Here is a 19,010-nt window from a genome sequence, read left to right on the forward strand (position 1 = left end):
CTCTCAAGATAGATTAATTGGGCAAATTACAGAACTATGTACTTTTTAGGTATACAGACATTCATTTTTGTATAGATGTTACTTCAACTCAGCCCATCATCAAAAATATTACATATGCAATGATCAGATTTAAGATGCTTTTGCTCTGTTTTGTAAATTAGATGCTACATGCATTCGTGTACTTTGGTTAACCCCATAATGGTTGAGTGCATGTTTTTTTGGCCATAAAAACTGCTTGAGAAGAATATCAAAGTAAAATTGTGGTTGTAGTTTGTCTGAACTAGAAGAGACAGATTCTCAATCAAGTAATGTCTGGCTGTTCCTTATGAACTGGCTGTTTGTTGGCATCTCTCGGATTGACAGATTGGATCAGAAAGAATGCATGAGAGAGAACATTTGGTTGTGTTTATGGATAATGATGTGCTTGTGGTTATTACGGTTTTGTTTATACAGCCCTGCCCTGCCCTCTTGTGTTTAAACCGAATATTACTGCACATGTGGTTTATATCTTTAAATCCACTAATTCAGTTCTTATTCAAATATATATATGTGTGTATTTGTATATGTATATATGTGTATATATATGTCAGAGCATTGTAGTTCATATGTTGCTGGTTTATCTTTTTTAGAAAGTCAGCCATTTAAATGTTTCATATTTTTGAAGTGGCTGTTTAGTTCTCAGCCTTTGAACTTTCTAGTCCATTTATTGTATTATGAGATAAGGCAATATTTAAATTTAGTTGAAGTATTGCTAGATCTAAATGCATTAAACATTTGGATGTTTAAGAAAAATGTCATGATTTGAAAAAGGAAAACGGAAGAAATTGAATTCGAAAGGGTTCCTATTAAACTTAGGCTTTTGCTAAGATTAGGTTTTCTACTAACTTAACTCAATTGGATGTAGATTACTATGGGTCTTGTTAGAAATGTGAGCATTGGCTAGGGTTGGGATTCAGGCTGCTGTTAGCATTTAAAATCAGGCACACATGATCATGCCTGAAGGCAAGATAATGTGCCACAACTCACACAATTCCTTTTAATTTTGATAATACAAGTTGTGCTTTTTATTATGGTTTCAGAGACCACCCATCCTCAGGCGGAAGAGAGGCCGTAAACGAAGACGGGTTAACAGCAGTGTTACCACAGAGACCATCTCCGAAACTACGGAGGTGCTCAACGAACCCTTTGAGAACTCGGACGAGGAGAGGCCGATGCCCCTTCTGGAGCCTACGTGCAAAATGGCTGAAACGGAGGATGAAGAGAGACCTCTTCGAAGAGTTGTGAAGCGCCGTCGTGGCTGGCAGAGACGTGTGAAGGCTGAAGAGAGTGACAATCACAAATACAGGAATCAAAATGCGAAACAAGAGAAAACAAAAGGTAATTGTCCCCTGCCACTTTTTTATTTTATAAACCTATTTTGATACATTTCTCTTTCTTAAATATAACTAAAAATTATATATTAGAAAATAATAGGTAGAAAGTTGGCACCTGGACTTGCTGTAAACATCCCAAGGTTCAGTTGTGGGTTACATTTTCATATGTCACTAATACGGACTCCCATTAGAAAGGTTTTCAGAGGGGTTTGCCAGGTACATTGGATTGCCATGTTGCATTGAATGGGGTGTTTTGTAACGGAAATAAATGTTTGTCAAAATACATCGCCTTCTGCTATTTAACAACTATCGGTGGAGTTGTGTATTATAACACCACAATTTGTAATCTATATTGTGCTTCTCCTGTAGGCTCAAATGGACCTGTGAAAAAAGAAGACAATCCTCAACCTGTTAAGCGTAAGAAAGGCTGGCCAAAAGGGGTGAAACGTGGCCCACCCAAGTGGAGACTGAAGAAGGAACGAAAGATGGGCTTCAAGTTGAATCTGTACACCCCACCTGAAACTCCTATGGAGGCAGACCACCAGATTTTGGCAGAAGAACTGAAGGAGGACCACGGAAAGGCTCCTGCAATCACAGAGGAGGACAGCGAGCCGGGCCGAGAGATTGAACCATTGGATACAGAGCTTGAGAAACTTCTCTCCGAGTCGCAGAGTCCCGAAGAGTTGCTTCCGAAAAAGCAGGAGTTTTTCGAGAAACTAGGTTCTCCAGAAGACGTGTACAGCCACGACGAGGCCCAGGAAGCACTTGATCACGCAGAGGATGACCATGAAGAAGGGGAGAATATAGTAGAGGAGCAGGAGCCCGCTTCACATGCGGAGGAGCATGAGGAAGACGACGACGATGAAGAAGATCCAGTGCATAACGAGGATCACGACGCAGATGATGAGGATGACAGTCATGTAGATTCAACCGAGCTGGAAAAAGAGGAGAGTACTGCAGAGGCCTTGAAAGAGCAGCCCGAGTATCCAGAAGCTTTTTTAGACCTTCATGTTGCGAACAATGAAGTGCAAAATAACGATCAAACTGTGAACTGTAGTGAAGATCTGGCTCCTGATATGAGTGATGAAGTTAACGAGAACATTGTGGACTCTGATCATCCGCCGGAGTCCGAGTCAGACGACGAGAACAATAATGACCTTGACCAAAAGGAGAGTGAATCCTTGAGCCCTGTAATAAAAGAGGATCATACCATTTGCACGGAAATTGACACCGAAACGGTACAAGCAGTACAGTCCCTCACCCAGGAAAATGAGCAAGAAAGCAATTTCCAGGACTGTGTGGAAACACAGGAAGCGTGTAGAAGCTTGCAAAGCTATGCTCACGCTGACCAAAGCCCTCAGATGGCCACCATGGATGATTGTCAGCAGTCCGACCACAGCAGCCCTATATCGTCGGTGCACTCTCATCCCAGTCAGTCAGTGCGTTCTGTAAATAGCCCGGCCGTTTCTGTTCTAGAGAACAGCTATACACAAATCAGCCCTGATCAGAGTGCTATTTCAGTGCCATCTTTGCAAAATATGGAAACCAGCCCAATGATGGATGTCCCTTCAGTTTCAGACCATTCTCAGCAGGTTGTTGACAGTGGATTTAGTGATCTTGGCAGTATTGAGAGCACAACAGAAAATTACGAAAACCCTAGTAGCTATGATTCAACGTTAGGTGGCAGCATTTGTGGAAATAACTCTTCCCAGAATAGTTGCTCATACAGTAACATTTCCTCCAGTAGCCTTTCTCAGAGCAGCTGTGCAGTGACCCAGCAGATGGCCAACATTAACGGGAGCTGTAGCATGATTCAACAGAACAGTATTAACTCTCCACAGAACTGCAGTGTCAAATCGCCCCAAGGGTGTGTTGTGGAAAGACCCCCAAGCAATACCCAGCAACAGCTGTCACAGTGTGGCATGCCTACCAACTTCGCATCACCAATGCAGTTGTCCGATATCCCAGAGACTGGCAACCCAAATATTGGCATTTACGAGAGGATGAGCCAAAGTGATTATGGTGGTGGACATTATTCACAGCCATCAGCAACCTTTAGCTTGGCAAAACTACAGCAATTAACCAACACTCTGATGGATCATCCATTGCCTTATAACCATTCAGCTTCTGTCACATCCTATGCAAACAGTGTCTCTCTGTCTTCACCGCTGAGCAACACAGGTCTCGTTTCTCTCTCTCAGTCTCCGCATTCTGTCCCGGGGGGACCCCAGACACAGGCCACCATGACCCCTCCACCCAACCTGACCCCTCCGCCCATGAATCTGCCTCCCTCTCTATTGCAACGTAACATGGCTGCACCAAACATAGGAATCCCGCCTTCCCAGAGGCTGCAGACGCAGATGCCAGTCAAGGGCCACGTTTCGATGCGCTCTAAATCGGCGCCGCTGCCCCATCATCAGCAGCAGATGTACGGACGGGCTTCACAGTCGGTGGCAATGCAGGCCCCTGCTCGGACGCTAGCCATGCCACGGATGAACATGGGCGTGAATCTCATGCCCGCACCAGCGTACAACGTCAACTCGATGAACATGAACATGAACCCCCTTAATGCAATGAACGGCTACAGGATGACTCAGCCGATGATGAACAGCAGCTATCATGGAAACCACGCGGCATACATGAATCAGTCCCCACAGTACTCTATGCAGATGGGAATGATGGGAACGCAGCCATACCCCCAGCAACCCATGCAAGGCCCGCCACACAGCAACATGATGTACACGCCAGCAGGCCATCATGGGTACATGAACACGGGCATGTCTAAACAGCCTCTAAACGGACCCTTCATGAGGCGTTAGTTGGATCCTGGTAACTATCAATCGAAGTGCATAGTATCCAAAATGCACAACTATGCCTGGAGCACCGTTTTGTGGAAACTTTTTTCTTTTGTTTTTCTTTTCTTTAAAAAAAAACTAAAAATAACCAGCACTTGGTATGAATGCAAAAAAAAAAGTCTTTTTGTTGGAAAAAAATGTTTTTTTTTTTTTTTTTTTAATGGGAAGCCTTACATCATCAAAATGAAGATGACTTTTTGTTTGGTTCGTGTTGTTCTCCTTTGATGAGCGCAGCAGCCTGTGATATACTGAGCTGTACTGAACGGGGGCTTCAGTGGGGGGAGACTGCAGTTTTGTAGCAGCCTGTATAATGGAGCCATTTAATGTGCCTGCTACAAATATAATATTTTGGACATTTTGGAGCCTTTTACGTGTACCTGTCCAGCAGTACTGAAATTTAGATTTTGTTCCATACTTATGCCTTTATATATTTAAATTATTGTACATTTTCGTTTTATTTTTTGTAAGGTGACACTTAGCATGCTACGACGTCTTTGTTAGTGACAGTGCATTAAGTAGTACTGTACAAGTGTTGTGCTTAATAGCAAGCCATTTTAAGAATTTATGGCCTTGATTTAGGTTTCCCTGTACTGGGAGGAAGATTAAACTATATTTTTGTTAATTCTAATACTGTAAAAATTGTAAAACTTAGTCTCGTTTCAGTTGTTCAGTTTGAAAGGTTTTATTGCTAAATGTGTATAATTCAGTACTTTTTGTAACAAATTTCCTTAAATGAGGCAGCTTTCCGTTTTATAATGCAAACTGATTTCTGTCTAAATAATGAAGCATATCTCAGTGTTTGTACCCATACGATTCTAAAGCATTTCACCGAACATGTCCAGAAATGTGGCAGAATAAAGAGAAAACAAACGTACATTTAGTCCAAAGTTGCTATTTTATGAAAATGCCTTTAAACTTACATTTTCATTCCATCTGTAGATTTTTTTCTATCTTTATAAAATGTTGGATTTATATTTTACAAAAGCGTAGAGCAGTAGCCTGTGAATAGACCAAACTAAGCTAACAAATCGCATGTAAAAAGCAAATTGTATTTGTGTCTGTTTATATTGCTTTTTTGTAGCCTTTGTACCTGTACAGAGTGACTGGTAGGAATGAGAGGGAAACCTGGATATGTGTACAAAATAGGACAGAATGACAGTCTTGTATTTATGAGTTATCTTTTTAGTCAGTCACTTAAAAAATGCTGTACATTTTAGCATAAAATAAATTATGATGAGCCATTTATGGACTGCTGTCTTTTGTAAAATGTCTGGGAGCTTGTCTTGTCCTGAAAATACCTGTATTGCTTAAGATGAATTGTCAAGGAAGAGTTAATGAAGATGTGAGCTGCAGTTAAAGAGAAAACTGATACATCTTGCTGAGGGGCGAGGAATAATATAATGTAGCTGTGTAATCTGAGATCTTTGGGTGTCCCAAGGGTCGTGGAATGTCAATCTGGTATTAAACTTTTTATTCTGCAAAGTTTGTTGCAATATTTGATGTTCCAGATGTAATCAGTTTTTTGTTTGTTTTAATTTCCCCACCTTGCTTTTTTAGCTTCTGCTGCAAATAGCTCAGATAAAGTATCTACAATGTCTTTCAATGTCTTCATGCTTTCCCTATGACTCTTGCTGGGTAATAACACAGACCACATATATTAATTGAAAGGAATGCATTCCATAATTGGGAGCGGAACAGTTTTAAAACATTTATAGGTGTCGAGATACATTTACAAGTACTGAATCTAAAGCTACCTGAGTTGCATTATTATGCATTAAACAAAAAAAATTGAACATAAGTTGACATGTTACCTGAACACATTTTATATTTTTTTATTTATTTTATTTTTTAAGGAAAACGGGTGAATGACGTAGCAAAATTAAATGCACAATTGGAATTTACACACATTTGTATTAGACTCTTGCAACTACCAAAAAAGCATACTACATGCTTTAAATTTATAATTTACTGAAGACTTTTGCTTGATGTTTTGAAAGTTCTGCACAGCTTAGATACTTAAAATGATTTATAGACTTTATAAAAATGACATATTATAAACATTTCTGCAACAGAAATAATTAGCACAGTATTTCTGAGCAAAAATAATTTGGTTCTATCACTCTGAGGAGAAACCAGATGTGCAAATATTTTAAGAACAGTACAAATAACTAAAACTGAATACAAATGAAAATGCACATCACGATCTTCTTTCAATATTAAAGCATGTAATTGTGTAAGAATTTTTCCTTTTATTTCCCATTTGAATTGATGCCATTTTTTCTGTTTCTCCTCTCAATCTGAAGGTCAATGTCGAGCTGTCGGAGCTGTTTTAAAAAGCCCCGGTTGGGTAAGATACACCTGTGTTTTATCACATGGTTAATTGCATCAACCACTGTAATTTCCTTGTAAATCATGAGATAGGCTAGAAATAGTGTGGCTGATCGACTTCTTCCCATGACACAGTGCACCAAAAGCTTATCTGAAAGAAATTGGGGTGGTGGGGGGGGGGGGGAAATAACATTTAATGTTTATTACATATCAATGTATAAAATTCTATAATCACGCCAATTATTTAAAAATTAAACTTGGTAATGGCAGCAAGTTTAGCATATTGAAAACTGGTAGACAAATGCTTGTTTTATAAAGTGTTTTAAGGACTGTCACAATAAATACAATTTTACTAACCCTGGCATTTCCAAACATGATAAGCAGTTCATGCCATTACTTGTAGTAAAATAATATCTTTTTGTTTTTATGGAATCATCTTCACAGAGCAACGTTCTCAAAATGAAACTGCTGCAAATGAAAAAGTTTGTTCTTGACATTACTAATCATTATCACTGTTATGACTATTATTTTCCCGCCTTACTTTCGGGTTTGCTGAGGGCATGGTCGATAAATTGTGCTGCAGGGTAGAAGAACACACTGAGGTCGAAACTAGGAATATCTTCAGCTTCAACTCCGTAGTAGTCGATGTTGATGTCGCTGTAATATTCAGGCCCGGTTCCCACGTTCCACTTGCCGTCGGCTGCATTGAGAATGTGAGTCATGCCCATCTTCTCCAGGTTATACCGGTCTAACGCCGTCTTCCTGCAAGAAAGGTGAGTTCAATGGCGTCTTCTCTTGTTTACTTAGTGTCTAACACAAAAAAACGTATTTAATCTTAAAATATTGCATTCTATAATCAACTATTTAAAACATCCACACAAATACACACACATTAAACACTTTGCTCAGTCAACAGAAATCTTGTTTTCTCTAGTCTTGATCAGTGTTTAACGAACTGAAAATATATTTATAGATTAGTTTAATAAATGTTATGTATTTTAATTGTCAAATATCATTGTAAAGAATGGTGTTCATACACCCGACCCGACTACAACTGTATACAATTTTAATTTACCTATCTTATCTTTTCATTACTCGGATAATTTCCTACAAGTGATTTTAAGAGCCTGTAATAATGCTTTCATGCTTTGACAACCCAGCGAGCAATGAACAAGTGGAAATGCAGGACCTTAGCAAGTGATCTGAGACAAAACCCCTGGCTTACTGAGCACATTGTTCAGAACTCATACAACAAATGACCTCGACAGACAAAGCATGTGGTCAGGAGCAATCTGCTGTAGTTATGCAGTGTGAGCTACAGAGGCGGACAAAAAAAAATTGCAGTACTAAGAATTCATTGTCCTGTCTTCCAATTATTAAATGTATTAATGTTAGTGTTATTATGAAATAGTTCAGATGGTCTTTACTTACTCATCGCCAATGTAGACATTGGGCCACACCTCATTGACATGTGTATATGCTACACCCCCGTGCCAGAATAGTCTCTCCATTTCGAAGGCTCCAGGTGTGACATATTCAATGTCTGGATCTACCTTCACAGGGGCATAAGCATTTTTCTTTTTTGGAGGCTTTGGGCCGCAGGTACTCATTGTTGGATCGTGACTGAATTGCTCTTCACTTCTCTCCCGTCAGGGTTTCACTGTGCATTCCCTGGAAGAGAGAGCACTCATTTTAATTTACATTTGGGGTGTTTTATTTCTTGGTTTTTGTAAAGACATTTCCATATTAGTGTAACACTTCTGGCATTCAATGAAAGCAATAATTAAGCTTATGACTATTGAAGAACTGGCAGAATTTTACTTTAAGGGTTGTATTATAGTTTCTCTCATCTGGAAATGTAAATTTCCCTTCCAGTGAACCTGTCATCCCTATGCTGTTACCTAATTGATCCTCCACTTACAATAATAATGTGATGATGGGTAAATACAAAATAAATTAAAGCTGCTGGGGCAAAACACAAATGACCTCAAGCAACTTATTGTGAAAACAAAGTACAACTTCCTTATTTGTTCATAAGCGTGCATGTTTAATTTAAAATGGCATATAGAATATTTTATTATTGAAACTTGAAGGATCATTTATGACAGGAGACAATGCAAAATACAACGATAATAGTATTGTATTCTACTGTTCATTCAGTTTTTTGACTTCACAATCATGCCGACTCTTTGTATAACTTAAAACTTTGTTGTTTAGTTTGTTAGTTACGAAAATGACTTACCTCATACACTTGCTGTGTTGCTGACTGAAAGCAGGGCAATCTGAATAAGTCGTTAGTAGCAGAAGCGGAGTATAAGTGATATTTTTAGGCCATTGATCTAGTGACTTTGGCTCTGCGTGTGCCCTGGTCCACAGAGGGACTCTCGGCATGTGTCAGAGCGAAAGCTGAAATACTGGCTCCTGTAACTCTACGCCCGAGACTGGCTGTTGCTCTCCATGACATTGACCCTTTGCAGTCTCATTCACAAGGATAGCTGGTTAGGCCTTGTGACTAAAATAATTATGAACGTATATCAAAGCTTTTGAGCTGGTGTTAAGTGACTGACTTTTGCTAGTGGAGGAAAATTGAATCTTTCAGTGCGTTACAGGATTTAAAGTCCACAGTATTGAGCTTGTGAGGTTTAAATCTTGACACAGTGCAGGATAAGTCTTCTGCTGAACTAGGTATTTGTACCACTTAAACCAGGCTACCCTCATTGTGGGCTCTGGCTGGGTGTTCTGTGTCAGTGCAAACCTGGCTGAAGGCCACTAGGTATAACCGATGTTGAATCATTTGAGGAAATCTAGACTTTATGTGCAACACTGACCCCTGCTGGATGGTGGATGGTAACTGTGTCTTACCATACATCATATTTTTAAGAATAAGAGTACAGTATATATCCTTGGTCAGAATATGAATGCAGTCATGTCTTTGATTTAGAGTGTGGTTAGAATAAATATTTATTTCATGGTTATAATATGTTGTGCAGAATATATCATTTTAAATAAAAATAAAATAAAAAATGTGGCTCTTACAAGTATATTGCTCATTTAGTTATTTAATGTTTTAAACAGCCCTTACCCAGCATGTGAGATGCAGGGCCCCCCTGCAGGCAGCTGTCATTTGCCAAAGCAGGGTTACTTAGAGAGTCCAATTTAATATAAATAGGAAATCTCAAAGGTGCAAGCCTCGAAACCTAATCCATATGGCGTTTCTTCTGCTGAGCTCGACACAATCCAAGTAATGTGAGTTCTGAAACTGGAAATGTGATGATAATTGCATTTTGGTCTTGGATGTATGAAAAGAACACGTGTATCGTGTCTGCAGTGAAGTTTCCAACCATCGTAATCTTTTATTTTCTTTCAGATCGTCGAGCTCTGCTATCATTCAGAGTGACAGTGAAATCATTAAACCTGTGATATTGAATTCCTTTTATTGTTATGTCAGGATCTTTTACTACAGTGCTCTGGAGATTCCTTTTGAGAAAGACAGCTTCATCTGCTATTTTAGCTTACTTCAAAGAATGACCTGATTATTACTATCTGAAATTAAAATTTTATACACACACACTAAACCGCAATGATTTTCTTTTGAATAGGAACTGAAGAAACTAGAGTTGGTGTAATAAGCTTTTTCATGGTTTCGGTGTGGATATTATTTTATATCTGGAAAAAGAGAATGTCCCAGGTGGGCCGGATAGAACATTGTGTCATGACTCCCAGACTCAATTACGGACAAACCTGTAGTGTTAACATACTCCCTGCACAATTAATAGTCATTTAATGCAAGGACAGGTCAAAACCTTTCATGAATACAATCCATTCCTTACTGCATATTTGATAAGAAAGTTGTGACATTTATTTATTTACGAGTTTTCATTTCAGATGTGTTTTCTCTCCTTTGCTTGGAGGAATCTGAAGAAATGTAGGACGTAATGAACAGCAGAATTACTGAAGGTGAAACAGTAGATACATTATTTATAGATTACAGCTGCAGACTGCCGGTGAATTTGTATTTTTCAAGGTTACGCTGCTACTAAGCCATACTGTACTTTGTCAGGATCTCTGAGTTATTGCAGCTTATTTTAATCTTTGCTACTGACAAATATCATTATTTGTAGTTCCATTTTAAAATCCAAGGTAAAGACAAAAGAAAAGACAAAGTTTCTGCATTGAGTTGGAAGGGAATGTGTCCTATTTTGTCGTCCTCTGGAGAGTTAAAGCAAGGTCCAGTTGTCGAAGCTGGCTCAGGAACCCCGAATTTGGAAAAACATCCCTGTGTTCACAGACTGCCTTGATTGCGTCGACCAGTGTGAGGTTCTCGCAGATCATTAGGAAGGCCAACACAAGGGTGGCAGATCGGCTGACTCCCATTGCACAGTGGACAAACACCCTCCCTGTAAGAGAGAGAGAGTGCTTTCATCTCACGAAACCAGGCCCTTAACGACTAAGGCAAAAGACCACCCATCGTACATGTGAATATCTAATTACAGTCTGTATTATAAATAAGGCATTGAACACTAATCCTAACTGACAGATTAATTAAAGAGAGGCTTTTAGTTTTACATTTTTAAATTTATTTACATTGTCTTTGGAAACTGAATATTAATTTAAATTTCTCTGATATATAGCCGGAATGGCGGAATACAGTTTACCGGAACTCTCGGGAAAAGAACACCAGGATGGAATTTCTTGAACTTGGAAACGTTTTACAAACTTGCCTTGTTGGGAGAGAGCTGCTCGTATGAACTTGGCAGTAGGATAAAAGAAAGGACTGAGATCAAACTCTGGGTCGTCATCTGCCTCCACTCCGTAGTAATGGATGGGCATGTCTCTGTAGAAGCGAGCGCCAGTGTTGACGTGGTATCGCCCGTCTGCTGCGTTGACTATGTGGGTGATTCCCAGGTTAAACAGCACGCCTTTGTCTCGAGCAGTGTACCTAATCCAAACGCATTCAGAAAAACAACTTAATGCTTTTACTTTTTTACTTTTTCTTTTTCTTTACAGTGAGTGTTCTGATTTCATTATTTTATTTCACTAACTGGTTTAGTACATACGCATCTCCAATGTAGAGGTTTGGCCAGACTTCGTTAACGTGTCCAGTAGATTGCCTGTTCATCCACAAGAGCCTCTGCAGTTCACTCATTGGTGGTGTTTCATACTGGCCAGCAGAGTTGTCCTGCACTTTTTTCAAAGCCATCCTGGGGAAAGATAAAAGGGAAGGGGGGGCAGGGCAGTGCCTTGATCTAAGCTGTTACAATAACCTCCGCTGTGCCATGCTCCTAATGCTGTCTTACACTCACTCCCATCAGCAAACACCTGATAGTGGTCTCAGCAGTGGCCTCACACCAGTAGAGGTTTCCACCAGTTGCCTGCTACACCTTGGGCATATCCAGTCAACGTCAGGTATGCCATTTCCCAGTTACAGTCTAGTGCTCTGTACTGTAGGGTGTGATTTTCCCCCTCCGCTGGGGCTTTAACTGGTTGAATGAATCATACGTGCACAAGATCTTGTTTTGCGTGGACAATGGCATTTCCACCTGTTGTGTAAGAGCATTAGCAGTGTCACCTGGACCTTCATGATAACACTGGAGTGGAAATGAGACTCACATTACCCAGACACATTTACAGTTTTTTAGGAGTTGATATCTCTTTGATACTGATAAAGCAAATTATTCAATTAAAGCAAAGTGTATTCTACAACTCTAATTCTAACTTCAAGCATCTGTATGTGCAAATATGCTCCATCATATTTGAAAATCATAAAAAGGTGCACAATTGGTAGTGGTTTATAACAACCTGCAGGCTATAAATCTTGAGCTGTTATACAATGGAGCTTTTTATTCCTGCTGATTCCTATTAGACACCCCAACAACAACAAAGCCAGCACATGTCCTTATTCCTATTTATCAACATATGAACAAGTAATGAGGTAACAACATATGACCTGAAAAACTGGGCTGAAAGTTGCTGTATTAAGGATTTTGTTTGTGTTCTTGGGAGAGGTTATACACATTATCCGGGGGATAGGTTTATAATTAGGATTCCCTTTTCAGCTGTTCCTAGCAATCACTTCAAAATGCCCGGCTCATTCCTGTGAAGTAGCTTTTCCTATTGAACTGAGAGCTGCTTAGTTTAATGCACCCATCTTGTTATTTTCTGAACATTTTGAGCTTTAAGTTCTTACTGTAAACCGTTTTGTACATATTAGTTTAGCTCAGTGAATGCTTTCCAATCCAGTGCATGGCTGCTTCTTATGACTTCTATTCTGTATGAAATTCTTAAATCAAGTTAAGTCTATGAGGGATGATCCATACACAATCATTTTAATCAAATTCACAGAATACCTTATTTATACTGTATATAAAAGTAAATGTAGATGGTTATGTTTACACACTTTACATTCACCTGTACACAAAGTAAAAGCTATTAAGTTAATGTCTCATGGCGTCCTTGTCACAGCCCGTGTTGAAGGTAAAATAAATCAACAAGCTGGTTTTCTTTACAGTATTGCAAACTTACTTTTTGTCTGCCAATTTCTTCTTTTTTTTGCCCCCCACAATGACTCCCTCAGTTTCTTCACTTACAGAAGGCGTCACACTGATCTCCAGCTCGGTCTCTGGAGTCGGTTTCCTTTTTTAATTCAGCGATAATTATAAACCTTCGAGCTACTAAAGCATTTCCCAGTCGATGCAAGCAGCTGAGCCTCCCAGACTCCGGCGAGCTTGATTTGTTTTTCGTTGTGAATAATGTAATATTTCCATAACACCAGTGACTTGAGGCATTTGCTTGGGGAAGAAGCAGGTGTGAGAATATATCCCACCGTTTCCACATGTGTTACTACTTAAACTCTTCAGAGCATAATTGAAAGTATTTCAGGAACTACCTTCCAGACTGTTATTTTACTACTGCCAATTCAAAGGATTCAGGTGCCTAAGCAGAACATAATTAGTGTTTTATGAAGCTAATAAGGGGATAAAACTCTGGCTGCAAATATTTGAACTATAGTCCACAGAGACCAACTGTACTTTATTATTATTATTATTATTATTATTAATAATAATAAATAATAATAATAATAATAACTTATATTTTAGGTGTATTTGTCTAAGATTATTTGCCTCAGGAACTGGGTGACAAATTAGGTAACTTTTTAATTGGTGTTGCTGCTTAAATAAACACCAGATTCCCAGATGTGCTGCCCACCCTTTCACATTTAAAGCTTTGCAAATCTGGGACAAACTACCCAGCAGTGTAATCTAAACTGACCCGCAGGTTCCTTCAAGAAAATACTCTGATTCTGGCTTAGTTTGCTACTAACAACCAAACAAAGCAGATGGGCCTAATCAACTACTATATTTTTTACAGTTTTAAGTTCCAACCTTGATGACTTCATAATCATGACATGACTAGTATGAGAGTTTACTTACTTTATTTATTAAAAAGTACAGTATCATATAGCAGTGTAATGAATTGTGTAAACCTTAATGTTAAGCTGACATGTTTCACAAACATGAGAAATCACAATGTTTTGTTTTGTGGCTGAAAATCTGCTTTTATAGAGAGACTTTTTAATTTGAATATCTGTTCAGCCCTGAATGTAAATATAATTTGTTGGCATGTAGAACATTTTTATAGAAGTAATAATAAACATACTGCCTATTTACTCAGATAGTCATTTTTCACAAAGGCAGTTTCATCAAATTACCTTCAGGGGATTATTATGCATGTCAAATAAAATAAATTATGTTTGTGAGTTTATGACTGAAAGGAAGTTTATTTGTAGAAACAGAAAACTGTAGAAAACTATTGGTAAATGGATACATTCTCCTGAAACAAGAAAACAAGTTGTTAAAACCTTGATTCTTTCCAGTATTACAGCATCTCATTGCTTTATCAGTGGCTTGTGTCTGCCAGAGGATAACGAGGAAAGCAAAGCTGCCACTGATTTAACACCCCTACACGAGACATATATATCTCAATAACAGCTTGTTTTCAATCTCCTCTCATTGTTTAGTCTGATGTCTAGTTCACGGAGCTGGCCCAGGAAGCCGGTGTTGGGGGAGACATTCCTGTGTTCACTGATAGCCTTAATGGCCTCAACCAGAGTCATGTCTTCACAGATCATTAGGAAGGCCAACACCAGGGTAGCCGAGCGGCTGAGTCCCATTGCACAGTGCACTAACACTTTACCTGCAGAGGAAGAAGGAGAAACTGCTGATGCTGAGGCAGAAAATTACCCTTTTCAGAAATTATGATGAAGTAATCTTTGTGTTTAAGTAAATGCAGTGCTGTGTAAGAGTAACCTTCAGCTAGTGGACTGCATCCTGGCACTGTGGTCACTCGACCGCAATACCGAAAGGAGACATTGTTACAAGCTGTGAGAGGTCAGCTGCCAAATGTGACGCTGAACCAAATTTAATAAAATGCAGATGGCCAATATGAGTATTTTAGGTGTTAGGCTGGAATTTCACAGTCCATGGAGATTAGCAGTCAAAGAGGCTGACGAAACCCATAAACAAGGTGGGTTAGCAAAGCCGCAGTCAGTGGCATTTATGGAGCCCTGTGGTTCTCTGTATGGTTTCCTCTGGCCTTTGCAGACAGTGGCAGCAGTGCCCTCTGCAGGGAAGAATGTGAACAGCAGCCGCTGTGTTGAAACTGGTCAGGTCATTGCCCCTGGGATAACAACATTCATATTGCTGGGTCATGACCAGTAAAGAGGCTTACAAGGCATAAAGACTTCTAATGATGTGCAAATCAGTGTGTTTAATGGACTTGGGTAGCTCTTAGGCTGTTTTTTTTTTTTTAAGAAAATGTGTTTCTGCTTAGTCTTGAAATAGAAGATATTTAATGTTAGCACATTCCCAGGGCTTTCCTTTAAAACCCTTCAGCTCCTCGATGTTGTGCCTTATTGCTTTAAAACGTATTCTGCAATTTAGATGTGTGTATAATTCATATCTGTGAATGTGCTAAAAGCCCTGATTTTTTATTGCAATAGCCTACAAAGTTAATCTGGTCTTATCATTCCTGAGGATTATCATGGGCTCAGGGGACAGGATAATAAAACTGTCTTATTAGGATGCACATTTCAGCCACAGATTATTGTAGGCTTGGTAACATGCACTGTACTTCAACACGTCTGTCTGAAAATGGAAACCTAATTTATTACAACCCTGTGTGTTGATACCTACTTATAAAGGGAAATTATGCTCAATTAAACAGCACTTGCTTCCATATTAGTGTGAAGTATAAAGGATGGTGCAACAACCTCATGGCCAATAGCCTACTTTTGTGGGATTTGAAGAAAATGTATATGGTTTTTCATTCCTTTTGTGCTTTTGTGACTCTGTCCTTGGTAATCACACCCTATTTTAATTTAGTTGTAAATCGTTTCCACTGAATGGTTTACAATTCATAACTTCATCTTTGAGAGAATCATGTACTGTACATTTTCTTAAAATTAACCAGAACTATCAAAATGATAAGGTCCATTTGGCTTTGTGATTTGCAATGCCAATGTAGTTTTCTATATTCTAAAGACATGACTGTATTTTCATGTTAGATTTTATTGTGATAGTTTCTTTTTAAGTCCATGTAATATCAATGATAACATTAATTACTAATAACCTAGTGCGATTATTAAAACCACATGCACGCCCCCTTCTGAACTAGGCACTTCTGCTTAAAGAAATCAGTGTTAAATCTCTTAATCCCTTTCCCGGTTTCCATTGTTTCCAAGAGGGCGCCCAGCGATCCAGATGTTGTCTAGTGGCGTTCTTCCACTGTGTGTTCCTCAGTTTGTTTCCCCACCACATGAACCCTCACGCATAGGTTACAGAGCACATCTCTGAACCCGGCATCACCACAGCCCTGCCTGGGAATGATCCTTGTGCTGTGAGCGGCCATTCCAGTGCCATTCTCCCTCCCCGCCTCATCCTTTATATCACTGTGGCAGCTGCAGCCATGTCTGTGAATAATTATTTTCTTGAAAGTTAAACTTAAGATTTCTAACCATAGATGTAATTTTATGTTTGTTTGTTTGTTCTTCCCATCTCCTTTTTTCTTTGTAGTGCAGTAAATGAACAATAATATTCCAGTTGGAATCTGTTGCTATATTGCAATGGAAACGTTAGGGGCTTTTGAACGACCTAAAAGCTTGTTTGAGGAAAATTGCCTGGAGCAGATTTTGTTCACTATACCCATCTCATTAGCAGAAAAGGTCAACCTCCATATTTACGTCTCTGAGGAAAAGCCTTAAAGCCAGTGATTTTCAATCGAAGAGCAATGACTTGAAATGTGAACAAAAGTTATTCTGCCTAATGGGAATTTATTAAACCAGTTGCAGGTGGGGGGTGGGGGGAAATGTCATGTACTATGTTGTATGTCAGTGTGCACTAACACGCAAATCTTAAATGCAATGACATATGGCAATTCAATTCCGGCTGGGGTGCTTTAAAATAACGTGTTTGGTTCCAGTCATTAATAACCAAGACTTGAGCAGATCTATGGCAAGATAACTGCACCTTAGATTCACTGAAGCTTACGAAGGGTGGACAGACTTAAAAGGTCAACACCTTTATATTTTTGGAGTTACTTACCACCAGTGGAACTTATCGCTTCCTTTATGAATTGAGCTGCCGAGTAGAAGAAGGGGCTCATGTCAAATGAGGACGAGTCAAAGGCCTTCACTCCGTGGTACTTTATATTCATGTCTTTGTAATAGCTCGCCCCTGTGCACACGTTGTATTTGCCATCGGCAGCGTTTAGAATATGAGTGATGTTGAAGGATTGAAGCCACCTCTTATCTTTGGCAGTCCACCTAACAAGCGGTTAAAAGCTGGTTAGAAGGAAAGCTTCCTCTCGCTTTCCATTTTTCTCAGTTAAACCAAAATACATACAAGATTTGCCATTGAGAACAAGATTAACCAAGCCATTCCTCTATTATTAACATCTTCACAGAATAAAAAACAAAACAAAAAACTATCAGTATGTTCCTCTCAGTTTCATTAAGTATATATCCCCTAGCTTTAAAAAGCCAAATACAGATATTCCTGGATTGAAAAGGGTTTTCTCTTTGTACAGAATGCATGCACTATTACTACTTTCTCCACAACTATTGATTTAATTGCAAAATACAAATTGAGATGAACGTGGTGTCATGGGTGCTCTTACATGTCTCCAATGTAGATTTTAGGCCAGACTTGGTCCACGTGCCCGCTGACGCCACCCCTCACCCAGAGGAGGCGCTGCAGCTCTGGCACCTGGGGCGGCTCGTACCGGCACGGTCTCTGCTCCTCATTACCCAGCATCCTTAGGGCAGCACGTTAGGCTCGACTCTACTGAAGCTGTGGGTCATAAGACGGGAGACACTCGATGCAATTAAACGCTTTTTAACAATCCTAGGCTATTGGTTTTAAATCCACAGAGGCATTACTATATGATTTAATGGTCAACCCCCCCCCCCCCAAAGAAAAAATGTGCATAACTTGTTCACATAAAATTGTATTTATTATATTAAAAAAGGAACATCAACAACATATACAAGACATTAGCCCCACCTACTGGAATATAAGCTCGTGCAGTCGCATTGAGGACACAGTTGACTATTTATTAATGCAAGATTAATTATTTCCACCCTTAAGTATTAAGACAAACCAAGTTAAGAGATTATGAAATGCTCCAAAGATAGAATATATTGTGGCCATTTAGTGGTCTAGAATGACAAAATATGTGAATGCATTTAAGGAACAGAACCAAAGCACTCCTGAGCTTCGAGGGGAGGAAAGAAAGTGGGCACCCATTCATTCTCATTGACGGGTGGAGTGCTGTGTACACGACTGAAGGCTGTAACATTTTGAAAAGGGTCAAAGGAAGCTGTGAGAAGGAGAATGAGATTAGAGGCTCATTTACAATTCATATTCCAGATACTGAAGTGAAATTATTGGACTTGTATGTACACTGAACGGCCAATTAAGGTGCTGCTTGCTTTGTATAACTGAAAATGCATTGGTGTCTGTTTTCTGCTGGAACTGTACAGCCACCCCTGTGATCATCACACACTTGTCACGCTGAAAGGGAAAACTACCTTTCCACCTAAATGAGATTGGTGCTAAAGCTTTCTGAAATGAGATTACACAGGATTCATCTGTCTGCTATTCGCTCTCTCGCGCATGACTAACATGCTTGATCAGTGCTTCAGTAGAAGACTAAATTGCCCAATTATGTTTACAGCAGTACAGATGCCCATTCCTTTGCAAAAATGCAAAATGCAGTTGCTCAGATTTTAAATCCACCTCCTTCTTTAAAACATTGTAGTGGTACCTTTTAAAAATAATTGCTTTGCCTTTCATCATTTACTGCAGAAGTTTAAATGAATTACTCACACAGTCTGTGCATGCACTGTACAGCAAAGTGAGTTTGAAGCTGGTTCGGCCTGCTAAGAGTACAGATCTAA

General features: G+C 39.3%; 4 protein-coding genes across 8 annotated transcripts in view; 1 reads left to right on the top strand and 3 right to left on the bottom strand.

The window, feature by feature from the left end:
• The window catches only part of kat6b (K(lysine) acetyltransferase 6B), a 36,860-nt gene extending 31,389 nt beyond the window's left edge, over positions 1-5,471 (top strand). For all 5 annotated transcript variants that reach the window (XM_066693646.1, XM_066693647.1, XM_066693645.1 and 2 more), the window contains 2 exons: positions 1,080-1,377; positions 1,743-5,471. In XM_066693646.1, coding sequence (XP_066549743.1) covers positions 1,080-1,377; positions 1,743-4,192 — 2,748 coding nt within the window. In that variant the 3' untranslated portion in view covers positions 4,193-5,471. The remainder of the gene's footprint in view (positions 1-1,079; positions 1,378-1,742) is intronic.
• Positions 5,472-6,044: 573 nt separating this feature from the next.
• dusp29 (dual specificity phosphatase 29) lies at positions 6,045-8,998 on the bottom strand. The gene is made up of 4 exons (XM_066693650.1): positions 8,799-8,998; positions 7,988-8,227; positions 7,098-7,318; positions 6,045-6,707 (listed from the first exon to the last, which is right to left on the bottom strand). The coding sequence occupies exons 2-4, from the start codon at positions 8,164-8,166 to the stop codon at positions 6,478-6,480; spliced, it is 630 nt and encodes a 209-aa protein (XP_066549747.1). The 5' UTR covers positions 8,167-8,227; positions 8,799-8,998; the 3' UTR covers positions 6,045-6,477.
• A 975-nt stretch (positions 8,999-9,973) lies between these two features.
• On the bottom strand, positions 9,974-13,249 carry LOC136716154 (dual specificity protein phosphatase 13B). The gene is made up of 4 exons (XM_066693652.1): positions 13,079-13,249; positions 11,614-11,757; positions 11,274-11,495; positions 9,974-10,949 (listed from the first exon to the last, which is right to left on the bottom strand). The coding sequence occupies exons 2-4, from the start codon at positions 11,754-11,756 to the stop codon at positions 10,751-10,753; spliced, it is 564 nt and encodes a 187-aa protein (XP_066549749.1). The 5' UTR covers position 11,757; positions 13,079-13,249; the 3' UTR covers positions 9,974-10,750.
• A 780-nt stretch (positions 13,250-14,029) lies between these two features.
• Positions 14,030-17,897, bottom strand: LOC136716153 (dual specificity protein phosphatase 13B-like). Its single transcript, XM_066693651.1, has 3 exons — positions 17,729-17,897; positions 17,155-17,375; positions 14,030-14,749 (listed from the first exon to the last, which is right to left on the bottom strand). Exons 1-3 carry the CDS (start codon positions 17,863-17,865, stop codon positions 14,535-14,537), a joined length of 573 nt encoding a protein of 190 aa, XP_066549748.1. The 5' UTR covers positions 17,866-17,897; the 3' UTR covers positions 14,030-14,534.
• Between the last annotated feature and the right edge of the window lie 1,113 nt (positions 17,898-19,010).

Source organism: Amia ocellicauda, chromosome 20 (genome assembly GCF_036373705.1).
Source record: "Amia ocellicauda isolate fAmiCal2 chromosome 20, fAmiCal2.hap1, whole genome shotgun sequence".
NCBI classification, from domain to species: Eukaryota; Metazoa; Chordata; class Actinopteri; order Amiiformes; family Amiidae; genus Amia; species Amia ocellicauda.

What these genes read in the sequence shown, in the direction of transcription:
- dusp29 (XM_066693650.1), bottom strand. Translation starts at nt 8,166, where the DNA reads ATGAGTACCTGCGGCCCAAAGCCTCCAAAAAAGAAAAATGCTTATGCC. An exon ending in AATGTCTACATTGGCGATGA is followed by an intron (nt 7,319 to 7,987) that starts GTAAGTAAAGAC and finishes CCTTTCTTGCAG; the next exon opens with GAAGACGGCGTTAGACCGGT. An exon ending in TGCCCTCAGCAAACCCGAAA is followed by an intron (nt 6,708 to 7,097) that starts GTAAGGCGGGAA and finishes AATTTCTTTCAG; the next exon opens with ATAAGCTTTTGGTGCACTGT.
- LOC136716153 (XM_066693651.1), bottom strand. Translation starts at nt 17,865, where the DNA reads ATGCTGGGTAATGAGGAGCAGAGACCGTGCCGGTACGAGCCGCCCCAG. An exon ending in AAAATCTACATTGGAGACAT is followed by an intron (nt 17,376 to 17,728) that starts GTAAGAGCACCC and finishes ACCGCTTGTTAG; the next exon opens with GTGGACTGCCAAAGATAAGA. An exon ending in AGCGATAAGTTCCACTGGTG is followed by an intron (nt 14,750 to 17,154) that starts GTAAGTAACTCC and finishes CTTCCTCTGCAG; the next exon opens with GTAAAGTGTTAGTGCACTGT.
- LOC136716154 (XM_066693652.1), bottom strand. Translation starts at nt 11,756, where the DNA reads ATGGCTTTGAAAAAAGTGCAGGACAACTCTGCTGGCCAGTATGAAACA. An exon ending in AACCTCTACATTGGAGATGC is followed by an intron (nt 11,496 to 11,613) that starts GTATGTACTAAA and finishes CGTTTGGATTAG; the next exon opens with GTACACTGCTCGAGACAAAG. An exon ending in GCTCTCTCCCAACAAGGCAA is followed by an intron (nt 10,950 to 11,273) that starts GTTTGTAAAACG and finishes TCTTACAGGGAG; the next exon opens with GGTGTTTGTCCACTGTGCAA.